This window comes from Saccoglossus kowalevskii, chromosome 19, assembly GCF_978046115.1.
Source record: "Saccoglossus kowalevskii chromosome 19, keSacKowa6.1, whole genome shotgun sequence".
NCBI classification, from domain to species: Eukaryota; Metazoa; Hemichordata; class Enteropneusta; family Harrimaniidae; genus Saccoglossus; species Saccoglossus kowalevskii.
Window position 1 is genome coordinate 2,233,796 of NC_140659.1, and position 15,113 is coordinate 2,248,908.

The 15,113-nt window shown below is 33.1% G+C and overlaps 3 protein-coding genes across 3 annotated transcripts; 2 read left to right on the top strand and 1 right to left on the bottom strand.

Moving 5' to 3' along the window:
• Positions 1-249: 249 nt before the first annotated feature.
• On the top strand, positions 250-4,178 carry LOC146730229 (uncharacterized). The gene is made up of 7 exons (XM_085494051.1): positions 250-1,248; positions 1,457-1,582; positions 2,000-2,178; positions 2,448-2,592; positions 2,817-2,936; positions 3,066-3,399; positions 3,820-4,178. The coding sequence occupies exons 1-7, from the start codon at positions 793-795 to the stop codon at positions 4,176-4,178; spliced, it is 1,719 nt and encodes a 572-aa protein (XP_085350177.1). The 5' UTR covers positions 250-792.
• A 160-nt stretch (positions 4,179-4,338) lies between these two features.
• LOC146730230 (uncharacterized) lies at positions 4,339-8,568 on the top strand. The gene is made up of 6 exons (XM_085493971.1): positions 4,339-4,587; positions 4,868-5,252; positions 5,812-6,081; positions 6,369-6,608; positions 7,295-7,426; positions 7,926-8,568. Exons 1-6 carry the CDS (start codon positions 4,390-4,392, stop codon positions 8,273-8,275), a joined length of 1,575 nt encoding a protein of 524 aa, XP_085350097.1. The 5' UTR covers positions 4,339-4,389; the 3' UTR covers positions 8,276-8,568.
• On the bottom strand, positions 7,033-14,121 carry LOC146730231 (ATP-dependent DNA helicase Q1-like). The gene is made up of 3 exons (XM_085493972.1): positions 12,867-14,121; positions 11,190-11,363; positions 7,033-9,670 (listed from the first exon to the last, which is right to left on the bottom strand). The coding sequence occupies exons 1-3, from the start codon at positions 12,980-12,982 to the stop codon at positions 9,070-9,072; spliced, it is 891 nt and encodes a 296-aa protein (XP_085350098.1). The 5' UTR covers positions 12,983-14,121; the 3' UTR covers positions 7,033-9,069.
• Between the last annotated feature and the right edge of the window lie 992 nt (positions 14,122-15,113).

Genomic DNA, 15,113 nt, shown 5'->3' on the forward strand with positions numbered 1-15,113 from the left:
GTACAAATTTGACAGGCGTAAAAGGCAACATCCCGATAAATTCAATAACAATATACACGCGTAAGCTCGAATACGATGTTTATAACATTATCAATGATCTCCCAATGTTAAAAGTCTATTTGCAGCCATAGACTAGGTATACTTCTAATCCTACTATATCACCCGGTGTGATGTTCATTTGCATCTATCCTCGGGGGCGGACATCCGGTCATTTTCACCGCTTGGCATAGCTGCAGTTCTGTAGCTCTGGATTTCGCTGGTGTCCGTTTTTGGCGTTTTCTGTTGCATCGGTAGTCTGATTCGGTCGTCTATTGGTAATTGCGAAACCCTAGAGCTACAGTACGAGACGTAGTCAGTTACCATACCGGACGACACAAATCCGTGTCGGCCAGGTTATTGACACTTTATTAGCAAAATTGGCTGTCTACGCTCACCTGTGTATGATCGATCGTTATCTAAACACATTTGACAACTATTCTGATTTGGATGTTCTAAATTACCGACGTTATCTACTAAAATCAGACGAATACCGGCGAAAACCCACTATTTACGCTTCAAGGTCAGCCATCTTGGAAATTTTGACCCATGACGTCACGGCGCGTCATAGTCTCGCAATTTCACGAATAAGCCACTCGATTGGAGTTGTGTTGAGATTTAATGAATATTATGGATGAAAACAACCACAAATATATATGCAATGTATAAAAAAAATCGAAACATGGTATCAGAAATAAAATAACATAATATAAATTAATAATTGTATTATTTTAATTATTTATTTTGAAAAAAAAAATGATAATAATAAAAATGAATTGTGGGTATTTTCTCACACAAGCCAGTGTTTGCTACACCTCCATATCCATTACCATGTCTATGTGTATCAACTGTGGGAATGCATTTGAGGTAAAGGCAAAAGGATATAAGAGACATTCTCTTGTGAAACAAGTTGGTAAAGTAGAGTGTGTCAAGGATGCACTGGATGAAGTGTATGAAACAAACCTGACACCCCTAGGCCACAAATCTGATGCACCCAGGTGCCTATGTCAAGATTGCTATGCACTTCTGGAAAAATCTAGAAGAAAAATTAGAGAAGGGAAAGAAGCCAAGCAGGGTTTTTTTGCAAGATGTGCTGAGGGTACATATCTTCATCTTAAAAGAAAAAGATGTACTCCAACCAGAACACCACGCACTCTTAAAAAACATAGAAATGTGGAGGATGCTGATGAAAACCATTATGAAACAGCAAAGGTTAGTGTTATATTAAATACTAGTGTTAAATAAAATAATTTATTTAAAGTGTTTGATACTCTATTCATTATTTGAAAGGAAAGTGCCACAATTTATTGTACTACTTTCTCTCAAACATTGATTGAATGGCAAAAACCTAATTTCACATGTTTCAAATCTTAAAAAAAAAATGTTACAATAACCCTAATTAAAGCTTCTTTTTCAACAGAAATTAACATTTGTGAAAAGAGTCATTCTTGCTGTTAAGAGACATGATTATGAGTCTGCTATTAGCATTCTGTATCACAGAAGTGTTCGTGCACGGAAACAAATTGCTACTGTTATAAGCAACAAGGTAGGTTTTAAAGTTGTTGTTTTTGGTGTGTTCAACCAATTGTCTTTGGTTCAACACACTTTTATTTATGAGAATAATAAAGTTAGAACAAATCTGATTGGCAGTTAGGCATAAATCAAAGGAATTGTAAACATCACATGGTTTAGAGGTCAGACAATGATGACTGGCATTTGTGCTAAAACAAGCCAAGGACACAAAGTTAGCAAACATTGTGGAAATAATCATCTAAGTAGAGATGTTACTAATTAATGCAAAATGATGCTCCTAATGGTTAACCTCAGATTACTGCATAATCAAACAACTAGTTGTATACAGTATTTTAAATGTCATTTCCAGTAATATAATGCAAGGAAAATGTTTGATATTTAATATTTCTTTTTAATATATTTAAACTTCTTTGACTGAAAATTATTATAGGTAAGGAAGGAAGTTGGTAATTACATTAAAAAAAGCAGACCAATGACACTTTCTAAAGAGACATGCGAGTCTTTTCAATGGGAAAAAATAATTGAAGAGGTCAATTGTGGTCTACCTCTGCTGACCAGTATCATCAGAGCAGCTTTAACTACCCAACGTAGTCATAATCTGATAGACATGTAAGTAAAGTTTGTTATAGATGACAATTTTTCAGTATAAATTTTATTAAATGTGCCGCAGGAAAGAAAACAAGGTTGTGTGAATTATCACTTACATAAAGTATGCCAGTTTAGAAAAACAAAAGTTTTTAAACCATATTTGGGAGAGGGTGTTATTCAATTGAGTGTTGATTGGATTTATCACTTACTTAATTGCATAATATTTAAAGAAAACTGCTTTAGCATTATTTTAAGAATTAATGGCATTTATTTCATATTTGTGTTTGTAGTCGTTCTGATGGTAGCTGTGGCAAACTAACTCCAGCATATGGAATGATTATGTGCAATTTGCTACATTTAAGAAAAAGAAGAAAATTTAATATAATACAAGCATTTAACTCCATTCAAATGTATAAAAGTGGCTGTAGTCAGAAGGTATGGAACATACATAACAATAATTTCATGCCAACCAATGTTTAGACATTGTAAATACACAGACTTTTAAATTATATTTTCATGTCAATCTCTGGCTTCTGCACAATCTGTATTATTTATCTGCTTTATTTATCAGTATGCAGTATGCCCACAGTATTTACTAATCTAATTTTATTAAACAACTGACTTTATTTTAGATTATGTTATTTTTTTCAATTATGCAGCTTTTCAAGTGCTTCCAGCATGTTGGTATTTGTTTGGGCGTAAATGGAACACGTGGCACAATAGACAGAATGAGAAAAAACTTTGACAAAGAAATGTATGACATGAAAAGCAAGATAGAGGTAACGTATAAGAATTTATTTGCATAGCTATTGGTGATGAATAGATAATGGATACAATGAATGTCAATGTGAATACTATTAACAATAAAAGTGTATGTTAAAAGTCATTTTAAATACATATTTTGACAGGAAGAACTAAGAGATGATGCTCCTAATATCAGTAGTGATGATGGTGACATAGATGTTGCATTTGGCGATGTTGATAATATGGACAGTAGGCCTAATGTTCATACAACGGATGGTGTAACTACCATTCCTCTTCAAGAGTTAATGACTAGTCCTACTACTAGCAGTGAAAGTGATTGTAGTGCCAGTGAAAGTGATTGTAGTGCCAGTGAAAGTGAAATTTCCATTACTTCTGCAAGCAGTGATGATAAATCTACAGAGGAGGATGGTGTTAGTTACAGACGTTCTCTCTTTGGACCAGACACAGGTGATGGTGGAATTCAACCATTGAATGAATGTATTAGTTATATATAGTGTTTTGCACTAAAGAGAAAATTAACATTGTTGTAAATTAGTTTTTCCTTCATTTTGTATTGGGTTTTGCAGCATTTACATATTCTGTAAAGCCCTCAATTATAAAAATGATCAGTATATGTTATAGTTTCATACCCATGCAGCCCTAGTTTATTGTGACAATTATGCTATTACTATGAACCACCAAGCATGCATACTCATATTCAAATTCATTGTTATCTGCAACAAATTATATTATTTGTACTTTAGACCAGGACCAGTAAAATGCATGGTCATTTGATTGACATAACATAGGAAATGTATGGCTCCATGGAGATGGCAGTTTGCTACCAGTTGAACTTGCACCGGCAGCAGTAGCCTTTCATAATGTTTACCCACTTGTCTGTTTTCATTATATTTTCAGGTCCTGGATACAGTCTGTGCTGGGACAATGTCCAGAAACTAAGTTTATCTCGGTATCATACATCGTCTAAACAGAACAAATTTTTAATGTGGGCGATGTGTTTTGCTACACAGAACAGAGTACCTGCTATGCATTTAAATGATGAAAAACGAGAGCTGGCTACAACAATTCCATTGAATTCTTTCCTTCCCTCTCAAGAGGATTGGGATGCCCTTGAAAAACGTATGGCAGTTGTTGTTTCAAGGATAATCTGCAAACATCTCACACATTTTAAGAGCTCTTATTCTGATTGTGTAGTGGAACATATTATTCATGAACAGTCTGAGTTATCTAAGAAGAAAAGTAAAGTGGTAAGTTAAGCCTGCCCCTAAATACCAGGTGTATGTAAATTAATATCTAGATAATATCATATTCTTAACATGTGTGCATGTGCAAGTATTCTGCATTATAAGCATGTGAAATTATGATATAGGATAAAGCAATGATGTATTCTTTCTTTATCATTGTAAACAGATAAATTCAGGAGTAGTGCAAGAAAACCCAGGGAGTAGCAAAGGGGTGCTTGCAATAATGAAACACCTGAAAAAGTATGTGCCAATGCAGCCAGATGGAACCCCATATACTATACTGTGTAATGGTGATCAACAGTCAGTTGAAAGAATGATTGATGCCCGCATATCTATGGCTGCTAGTGAAGACCCAGCTAATAGGCTAGCTGGACTTGAACCGGCTCCACAGGAGTTTCATAGACGTGGCATTGTATTACAAGTAAGAATCTACCTCTGCTCTTATGTCATATTAGTATTATTAGTACATATTGCATTTTGCTGTATTAAAAGTGCTTCTCTAACTGAGTTAAACAACAGCATTTTATATTCTAGTTGCAGGCATAAATGTATGGAACTATACAGTCATGTGCATCTTGATTCGTGTAATTTATTGTATGAATAATACTACACAACTTGGTGATCAGTATCATAATTTCCTTAGATACAAAGTTTATATCTTAATGGTATTGTAGTAATTAGTAAAACTTTATATTTTCTAGGACATCATGGATAAGATGTATAATGCTAAAAGTGCTGGCAGTAAAGGCACTTTATACAATATAAAGACTGTTTTTAAACACAAAAATGTGAAAACCAAAGTAATGGATAACATGAATGAAGTGACAGATTTATTAACATTCACTACTGAGGGATTGGTGTCACTGCTTTGCATCAAACTGTTGGGATTAGATGATATTGATGACAAACCTGCAAATTCTCCTTGTGAAGAAAGGAAAGAGTTGAGACAACAATACCTACAGACTGTATCAAAGAATGTAGTTACACATTTGTGGCCCGTTATAGATACTTGTTCTATTTCACAAGCTGCTGATAGTGATGATGAAGAAGATGCAAGAGTATTCTGCATATGTGACCCAGATGAAGGTATTCTATAAATTTATGTCACAATTTTCTCAATCACAAGACTTTCTATAAATTTCCAAATTCATTTTTTCTCCTGGCCACTAACAATATCGGGTGGTAGTCAGTATGTGTGTTAAATTGGACTATAACCAACGTGAAATTGCCAAAAAATAATTGTTGGTTCTATACCTAGTGAATTTGTATGAAGCTTACTTACTAATAATTTTCTTAGTAATCTTCATCAAGTGCACAAAAAAATAATAATAACTATAGTGTTTCTGGTCACAGTGTGAATGATTAATTTTCATTTTTTTACTCAGAAATTAACATCAAAGCTAAAAGTAGTCAAAAAGTGAGATAAAATATAAAAAATAAACTTGTGTACCAACATCATGTTTTTAAAATGATTTTTTTTCACTCTGCTTTAAAGGGCTTGTACTACTGCTAGTGTGTTGTGTTAACACAAAAACATAATTTTGTGGGGGTTATGTATTGGGTTCTTCATGTTATTCATTATCTTTAGTATATGTCAAAGTAAGGTGTCACAAGTATTTATGTTTAAATTTTTGTTTTAAAAAAGGTGTGGATTGTGAAACCTGGATTGAATGTTCCGCTGGCAAAAGTTGTGCATTAGGAAGGTGGTACCACATTGAATGTGTAAATTTAGAAGAAGATAACCTTCCAGGAGAAGATGAAGAGTGGTGGTGTTCACCAGACTGTGAAAAAAGTGTTTCATTTTGTTGTAAGGTGTATCAACCTGGTATAGAAGTTGTTAAATGTATGGCCGGTAATAACTGTCTGAATGGTGAACGTTTTCATGTTGACTGCAAAGGATTAGTTGAGTTGCCAGGTAATATATATACATTCATCAAGCCCATAGACACTTTCTTTTGTAGACTATATAATTACCTTCTCATGTATATTTATTTAAGAATACAGATAAGCTGTATGATTCAGAACTTGTTGTCATTATGTAAATATAAATTGGTAGCTGCAGTGTATTTGCTTGCTTACATTCAAATGAAGAAGTGTTTTAAATTTGTACTTTAATTATGTTTGCTAACCTATAGACAAACTTGTAACAGACAGCCACACAGCTATTACATTTTGTTCATCTGACAACATTTTATTATCTAGTTGATGACTGGTATTGTTCAGTTGCCTGTTACAAGTATAAAGAAGCATCAGATAAAAAGGATCACATTGCAGAGTACACCACTGCATTGACCTGGAAAGGTTTGAAGTATTTCTGTGAAAAAGATTCGGAAAGAGAAAATGATGGTGAGGCAATGATGCGGACCTGGAGAATCAATATGATTGATTTTTGGTCAAACAATCACTACAAGTATCTTATACTTGGGCACAGATTATTGGCAGGTAATGATATGTTGCTATAATTATAACATGATTAAGTGCATAGAGGTACATAATTACTGTATTTGCTCTATTAATAGCACATATCGGTACTAGTGTAAATGACAGAGGTACTGATAAGGTGATATTTTGATAAATCATACAATTTAATAAATCAGTATACAATCAATGCAACTGTTGGCTTACAATTGGAGATGCTCTTTTAATAGAGAAAATACGGTAAAAGTTGCAAGTCAAAAGTCTCCATCACAAGGTATCTCTCACTATTATCACCACTACAGACAAAATCTGAAAGCTTGTATAAACCCAGACACCCATAATTGGCAAAGCACAACGTTGCAGAGAAGAACATTTTTACCTCTCCAAATAATAGTTTTCTTCATGTTTCAAGTTTGAAAAAAATGTTGGTGTGAATAATTGAACAAAATTTTACATTAAATTGTCTTTTATTTTCAATACAATTCTGAGAGTGCTAGTACTGGTACCACTGCCCCAATAATGTCTACAAAATATGTACAGTAAAACATAAGCTTTTACTATGCAAGATTTACAGATACTCTGATTAAGAGTAGATTGGTTTCTTATTAGAGATCATGCACTATGGTGCTAGTTTTTACAGTTAATCATCATGGGCAAATAAATAACCACACATGCAAAGTTATTAAGACAATATAAAATCACATTTATAGGCATAAATGGTTGGATGACACAAAGAATTAGCCATGAACTAAAGTATAACAGGACTGCAAATTTGACAGGTGGAGCTGGACATAATATTCCATTAGATTTGGTAAATGAATTCCTAAATAATGAATTCAAAGGTAAGTCTCTCTGACTAAAGTTAAACTCTTAACAGATCTTGCATGAAATGGGATACATAATGCAATTTGAAATGAATAATTATACATGGTCAAGCAATTAATGAGCTATTTGGAGCACAACCAAAGTATAGGTACATTTTGTTTTAGCCCAACATACAGTTCTAAAATTAACCTAAACAATGAATATACTAATCAGCTTTTTAATATCACCAGATATAATTGTCACCCTAAAGATCCTATACAACACTTTGAATTATCTACATACCGTATTTGTCTTTTATGTGTTAAATACATCTTTAGATGTCTTTTCAATAGCCATAAACCCAATTGAATCATGAACTGTATAATTACATTAACTACATAACAGCTTAGCTAAATCAGCCAATATATCATGCTTGCTAAAAAGACACGTTTTACAGTGTACATGTACATACAATTTGGTTAAAAGTATTTCTGCAGACAGAAAGCACACACTAAACTTGCTTTAATATTTTTTCAGATAACTTGAAGCACACACATGGACAGTACAGTGATTCTCAAGTTGCACGTACCAGTCAATTGGTCGGGAATCTGGGCTCTAAGATGGACCAAGCCTATTTTTCTAAGGTCATTGACATTCATATTTCAAGGACAAGAGCATCCAAAGAATCTTATGTAGATGATGTTAGGAAATTTATTTTAACATACAGACATGATGGCCTTTTTGATGTAGTGGATGGCAGGCGGCATAAAGATTTTCCTGACTTTGAAAACAAAATCACAATAGAAATGCCACAGAAATTAAGAACCAGATTGCACAAATATTCTACAAATTTAGATGCTGAAAGAAGTTGTCTCCCAACTGAGTAACATCAATTACAATAAATAGCGCCAAAATATATGTGGGGAAGGCTAGCAATTTGCCAAAATGGTCACTGCAGCACTGTATTTTGCCACCAATACATACTTTGTTTCCATGATATTCTATATACGTTTTTCATGAATATTATCACAACATCTGTTGACAAGTGTACATATGTTTTATTTATATCTAGACACAATGTAAAGTATAGGAAAGACAGTTTTTAGACATTAAGTGTTGATATTAGATTTTTACTGTTTTGTATTATGGCTTAAAAATAAAATTACGTGAAAATAAAGTATTACACAGTATTGGGTCATTCCAGTTTATATCTGCACCCCTTCATGCATAGTTATATTTCCAAATCACAATTCACCATATGATATGATGGAAATCCAAAAGTATAATCCTTGTAGTGTTAGGGAGTTCATTTGTGTCACCTTGATAGTTGTTTCCATACATAAGATTTCCTGGTCTCTTTTATCAAACAAGTATACAACCTGAATTATGAAATATTTTTCCCATAATATTTTTGGAAAATTCTGCCTCATCAACAAAGGGTGCAGATATAAACTAGTATGGCCCATTGTAAGTCCTGCCATTCTTCTACAAGAATGATAAATATGCAGATTTGGGTAGCAATGTTCAGACCTTACAATATGTTTTGAAAAGGATGGAAAGTTGAGTTGTTTATTTCTGCAAATCAGTGTCATTATTACACTCAAATGTATCAATATTAGATAATGCATGTGGTCAATATATGTTGTAATGAAGTTTGGATTAGTGTGAAGGGGTTGTATGGCTATACTCCAGCTGATAAATGTTGGCATGGACAGGCTCCTCTACAGATACAGCAACATACACAGTGATGACATGTACATTTTTCCCCACATGCTTGTGTACACCTATCTCGGTTAGTGAGACCCTTCAGGTATTCTGCATCCATTTCAGGTATTGTCAGCTCTTGAAGAATTGCAATTCTGAGACACTTCATTTTGCCTGTATTCAAGTTATTGCAAAGTTTCTTCATATCTTCGTCACACCTTACAATATCGGTTTTAACTGCATAACAGTAAGCCTCACCCTTCCTTGTGACATCTCTCCCACATCGCCCAACTTCTTGCCAATATTGCAAAATATTATTGCTCCCTCCCCAGTGCAGTACCAAATCGACATCTGGGATATTGATCCCCATGCCAAATGCAACAGTAGCAACAACGCATCTGATTGTGCTGTCTGATAGAGCAAAGTTCTCCAGTACTCTTTTCTGGTCCTCTAATTCCACATTGGCATGAAAGACATCGACCATTCTACATCTTACATTTTTTTTCTGGTCAATGTATGCATGGTTGCCCAAGTAATTCATGATATTACTCCACTGTCTACCAGTTTGGGTTTGAGTTCTGGAATTTGTATTGACAACACAGTAGTGTTAAATTTGACATTAAATTAATTTATACTGTTAGTAGCCCTATTAGTAGAACATTTGCTTATATAATACATTGTAACCATGTAATACTATGAAATCAAAACGTCATACTTTAATTAAAAAGTGATAGTCATCGCACTGCTCATGTGCATCGTTTGTGTTAATAAACAATTTATGATTTACCGTTAACACATCACTTTTCTTACAAAAATTGAACCAAGCAAGCACATTTCCCTTATTTCTTTAACTTTATGGAAGCTCTCTTTCAGTCACAGTTGTATTTGTATTGCTAATGTAAACATTGCATCATGGGGTGTGTTGTCAACAAACTGCATGGAGTTTGACCTTGCTCAAGCACAGTATGATGACTAGTATTGCCCTTTAAGTGATCAAGTTTTACAAAAAATATCATTTTGGATGTACTTCTACTGATGATGTACTTCTAATAAAGTTATTTTTAATTTCTGATAATAATCATGTATAATTCGCTGAGAGGAGGTAAACAGAAGATGAAATATTTAGACCTGGTCTAGTCCATATTGTGAATACCCACTCTGGCAATTAAGGGCTATACATTATATTTTAGCCTGTTAATGCCACACTTATCAGTATACTGTAAAATACTTTATTTTCGGTTGGATTTAATTTTCACTATTTCCGCTGAAGGAGTGATTCAGTGAATATACCTTTTTTTCCTTTATTTTACATTCAAATCACCAAAAATCAGTGAAAAAAATGCCATACAAAACATCCAAAAAGTCTTTTCAGGGAAAATTAATTCCAGCTAAATTTAAGTATTTTACAGTATTTACTGATGCAGCAATATACATGTAAAACTTCAAAGTTAATATTTTGATTACACTGTGTTTGTAGTTTATAAGTAAATCATGTACGGATAAAATAAACTCTTAAAAAGTGTTGTCTTTCAAATGGCATCTAATTGTGCTATAGTCTTAACAGGAAACCTCCAAGTTAATTTATTTTTTTGTAAAAATGTTCATGGTTTTGTGCAGAGTGACAATGCAGTACATTTCCAATAATGTCAGAACATGTAATTATTTTTTTTTACTCCAATTACAGTGTAAATGTATATACAGAAACATAACAAAAGAACAAGCATGCAATATAATATATGTGAAAACAAAACATTTATTAGCATAAAATTAATTAGTTTACAAAAATATTTACTTCAAAGACTAATAAAAATTTGTTCGTGAGAGAAACTTTTATCTTTTGTTACCGAATATTTGATTATATGCAACATAGATTAATTAAAAATACAGACCTCATGTATATAATTGCTTTTCTTGCATTTTTCCCCATTAATTTAATTTCATCAATATACCACCTAACATCCTCTAAAAACTTCATTCCTGGCTGACTCTTCATTGATAAATAAATATTAGGCCTATATAAAATGACATTTTCTTACATTAAACATTTTAACTATTCTAAAATAAAGATCAACATTATGTAATATTGTAGTTATTTACCTGTCAGGATGCCTAGCTATTGTAAAAACTTCTTTGTCTTCTAAATGCAAGGTGTTTAAAATAATCTTCTGTACTTTATCTGTGCATGTAGCACTCAATATGGCCAAACTTGCTCCTGTGAAATGGCCTCGGAAATCTCCAACTCGCTTGTAAACAGGCCTAAAAGTTTCTCCCCTACAGGTATTATGAAACTTCCATGAATATATGATATAAGCATGTATCAAATGAAAGGCATAGCATATTTTTGAAAATAAGAACACAGATTCACAAATTCAACATTGGTTTTTGTGTTCCTTTTTTTTGTAATATGACCAGGGTAGTTACCAAACTCATTTAACATAATCTAGAATCAAGTATAAATATTTGTATGCAACAATATAAATTTGTTCAATGCAATGTACAATGAAAAAAATGCTCCCATGTATGAGGGAGATAAAAACACAATTAAATATGTAAATGAGCTATTAATTAGGTGGCAACTCATAACTACATATTATACCCATCACCTGCCAAGTTCAGTCACAATAAATTTCAGTAGTTTATAAGATACTAACAAAACTTAAATATCAGTTAAACCTGCAAAGCGACTCATTAAGTGAACTCGATAGTGCATTCCTCATAGATTAATACACAGTATGTTTTTTAGTCACATTTAAACTAACAGTTCACAAAATATCAACAAAAATTCAAAAATCAATATGCTAATGAGCACATTGATTAAATTAAAAATCAAGAGTACATTTCTTATAGCTAAACACTACGTCGCTATTAAAAATTTTGTCACATTTGGACTAACAGTTCACGAGATATATAAATCAAAATAATAAAATATGCAAAAGAACCCGTTAATTGAATTGAAACTCTATATGGCATGCATGGTGCAAAGCTCATATGGAAATGTATAAGTATGCTTATACCATGTTTAGTCAATAACACTACCGATAGAAGTTTAATTAAATATGCAAATAAGCTAATTAATTAAGTTGCATCTCAATAGTGCATATCTTATATGGAAATATAAAGTATGCTAAAACCAAGTTCACAGATATCAATAAAAATTCAAAATTAATTAAATATGCAAATGAGATTGTTAATTAAGCTGCATAGTGCACACCTGGTAAGAAAATATAAAGTTTGTTTATACTAAGTTTGGAGTCATTTCGACTATTAGTTCATAAGATATTAACAAAAAATTAATTGATCAGTAACCTAATTAATGTTACAGAATTATAATTCCTCTTCAGTCTATTCAACTGTACATGTGTACCAAAGTTCAGCTAAATTGGATCAGCAGTGTCCGAGATACTAACAAAAGGGGAAATTATTTAATTGGATTTATCTTGAAGTAAATATGGCAATGAGATTACCATAACAATAGAAAACAAGAGACTGCCACTCCCATAGAAATAAACATCAAGTGCAATGAAATTGAAACTTTCCTCTTTAAAAGACATCTGTGTTCATGCAGGGACAAACATGGTTAATTCCATAAACTTTCTATAAGCTTTTGAGCTAATAACATGGACATGACATCATAACAACGATTTCTTGTATTATAAACTAATTTTTGCCATTACTTTTACCTGAATTTATAGTAACTTAGGAATGTCATAGGATAAGTTTAATTCTGTATAAAATATGGATGTGTAAAATAAATTCACTAACTAAATTTATTACCATGTGCAAATAACATGAGCCTCATCCAGTGCTACAAGACATACGCCTTTCGTGTATATTTCTGATTCTAAAATAAATGACCAGTCATCTATTTCCAAAACACTCTCTGGTGACATAAAAATTACACTGTATCTTCCTCTTTTCAGACCTTAAAAAATAATAGAAAAAAATTTGAGTCACTTTTGATAAAAGATATTTTATTTTTTGGTTGTGTAACAAAGTTATTATTATTTTTATTATGAGCTACTTCTATAAAAAAAACTTTATTTCTGGTTAATTTTTATTTTGAGAGCAAAAATAAATAAACTCACCCTCAATGGTCTCCACCTCCATTTCATCTCTGTTTACAATGCCAGCACATTTTATTCCTTTTAATGACCAGTTGGCCACTTGATCCATAACCAAACTTTTTAGTGGACTCACAACCAGGGATATGTGGTGAATACCAGGCTCTGCTTGGTCCAACAATAAAGGCGGGGTGATGTATACATCAGATTTACCAAAACCTGTAGGCAATATGCCCATGGTATGCCTTTTATTCATAATATTTGTTATGAGCTCCAGTTGGTCCTTCTTCAACTCATAACCTAATAAGGTTTCCATCTTAACGCCAAACAACTGCCTCACAACTTCTGTTGTGTATGAACTCATTTTATTGTACAACACTGGCTTGTGTGAGAAAATACCCACAATTCATTTTTATTATTATCATTTTTTTTTTCAAAATAAATAATTAAAATAATACAATTATTAATTTATATTATGTTATTTTATTTCTGATACCATGTTTCGATTTTTTTTATACATTGCATATATATTTGTGGTTGTTTTCATCCATAATATTCATTAAATCTCAACACAACTCCAATCGAGTGGCTTATTCGTGAAATTGCGAGACTATGACGCGCCGTGACGTCATGGGTCAAAATTTCCAAGATGGCTGACCTTGAAGCGTAAATAGTGGGTTTTCGCCGGTATTCGTCTGATTTTAGTAGATAACGTCGGTAATTTAGAACATCCAAATCAGAATAGTTGTCAAATGTGTTTAGATAACGATCGATCATACACAGGTGAGCGTAGACAGCCAATTTTGCTAATAAAGTGTCAATAACCTGGCCGACACGGATTTGTGTCGTCCGGTATGGTAACTGACTACGTCTCGTACTGTAGCTCTAGGGTTTCGCAATTACCAATAGACGACCGAATCAGACTACCGATGCAACAGAAAACGCCAAAAACGGACACCAGCGAAATCCAGAGCTACAGAACTGCAGCTACGCTTGGCAACCCTGGCGGTGGAAATTTAGTGTAACATGAATAAATTTGGTTGTTCAGTATTACTTCAAAGTTGAGTTTGTGTTGTTTTCTCGAATTTTCACCGGCTCGACCGGCGTTCCACAGCAGCGCGAAAAGAGCCCATAGAAATGCATGTACAGTGGTGCGCGTCTTAGCAACGTGGAACGCCGTCTTGTGACGTAGCCCCGCCCGAGGATACTTGAACCTGTATATTTATTTGAAAATATATCACAGATTACGCAGAACAGTTTGGAAAAATGGCGACCAGTAACTATATTCAATTCTTGAATATTTTGGGAAATTTAATTCAAAACAAAATGAATCATTCCAGAGTCACTTTTTTGTCTCAGATGTTATCGCGGAGATTCAATAAAAACACAAAAACGTTTAAATGTACTTTTAAATAAACATGTGTTTAACATAATTTTGGCTGACCTGTATTATTCCATACTAAATGTTCATCCAAATTTAAAAATACATTTACTAGTAGTAATTAACAATGAATTACATTTTTATTTACAAATTTATTTAATTGTTGTTTTATTATATTTACCTGTTAAATCAGTTTGAGATGATTTCGCATCAAGTCGCATCAACACATTTCGGCATCACAATTTTCGTATTTCTTTAAAAAAAGACATTACTGTCAGTATATAGTGAACTGTTTGCTCGTCTCTACAGTTATATTCAAGTACATTCCCAGGGAGCAATACGTTATAAACAAGTATCAGTATTCTTTTACGCAGGCACACAAGTTAGTCTAGGCATGGTCCATGGTCTGGGTGTATGTTTGGCACAGTAAGTACGCAGATAAGTTGTACTTGGTGTATCTCCGACTCAGTTTGAACAGTTACTTGTAGTCGGCGTATCAGACACACATGCGAACATATATATTAAATAGATTACAGACAGATAGACACACCGGAGCTTAACATGCGTAAAAAACTAGGT

Excerpts from the sequence above, each read along its gene's own strand:
- LOC146730229 (XM_085494051.1), top strand. The coding sequence starts at position 793 with ATGATAATAATAAAAATGAATTGTGGGTATTTTCTCACACAAGCCAGT. Across the intron at positions 2,179-2,447 it reads AGTCATAATCTGATAGACAT|TCGTTCTGATGGTAGCTGTG; the intron begins GTAAGTAAAGTT and ends TTGTGTTTGTAG. Across the intron at positions 3,400-3,819 it reads AATTCAACCATTGAATGAAT|GTCCTGGATACAGTCTGTGC; the intron begins GTATTAGTTATA and ends TTATATTTTCAG.
- LOC146730230 (XM_085493971.1), top strand. The coding sequence starts at position 4,390 with ATGAAACACCTGAAAAAGTATGTGCCAATGCAGCCAGATGGAACCCCA. Across the intron at positions 6,082-6,368 it reads AGGATTAGTTGAGTTGCCAG|TTGATGACTGGTATTGTTCA; the intron begins GTAATATATATA and ends TTTATTATCTAG. Across the intron at positions 6,609-7,294 it reads TGGGCACAGATTATTGGCAG|GCATAAATGGTTGGATGACA; the intron begins GTAATGATATGT and ends TCACATTTATAG.
- LOC146730231 (XM_085493972.1), bottom strand. The coding sequence starts at position 12,982 with ATGTCACCAGAGAGTGTTTTGGAAATAGATGACTGGTCATTTATTTTA. Across the intron at positions 11,364-12,866 it reads GCTCATGTTATTTGCACATG|GGGAGAAACTTTTAGGCCTG; the intron begins GTAATAAATTTA and ends TAATACCTGTAG. Across the intron at positions 9,671-11,189 it reads ATAGCTAGGCATCCTGACAG|AACTCAAACCCAAACTGGTA; the intron begins GTAAATAACTAC and ends TACAAATTCCAG.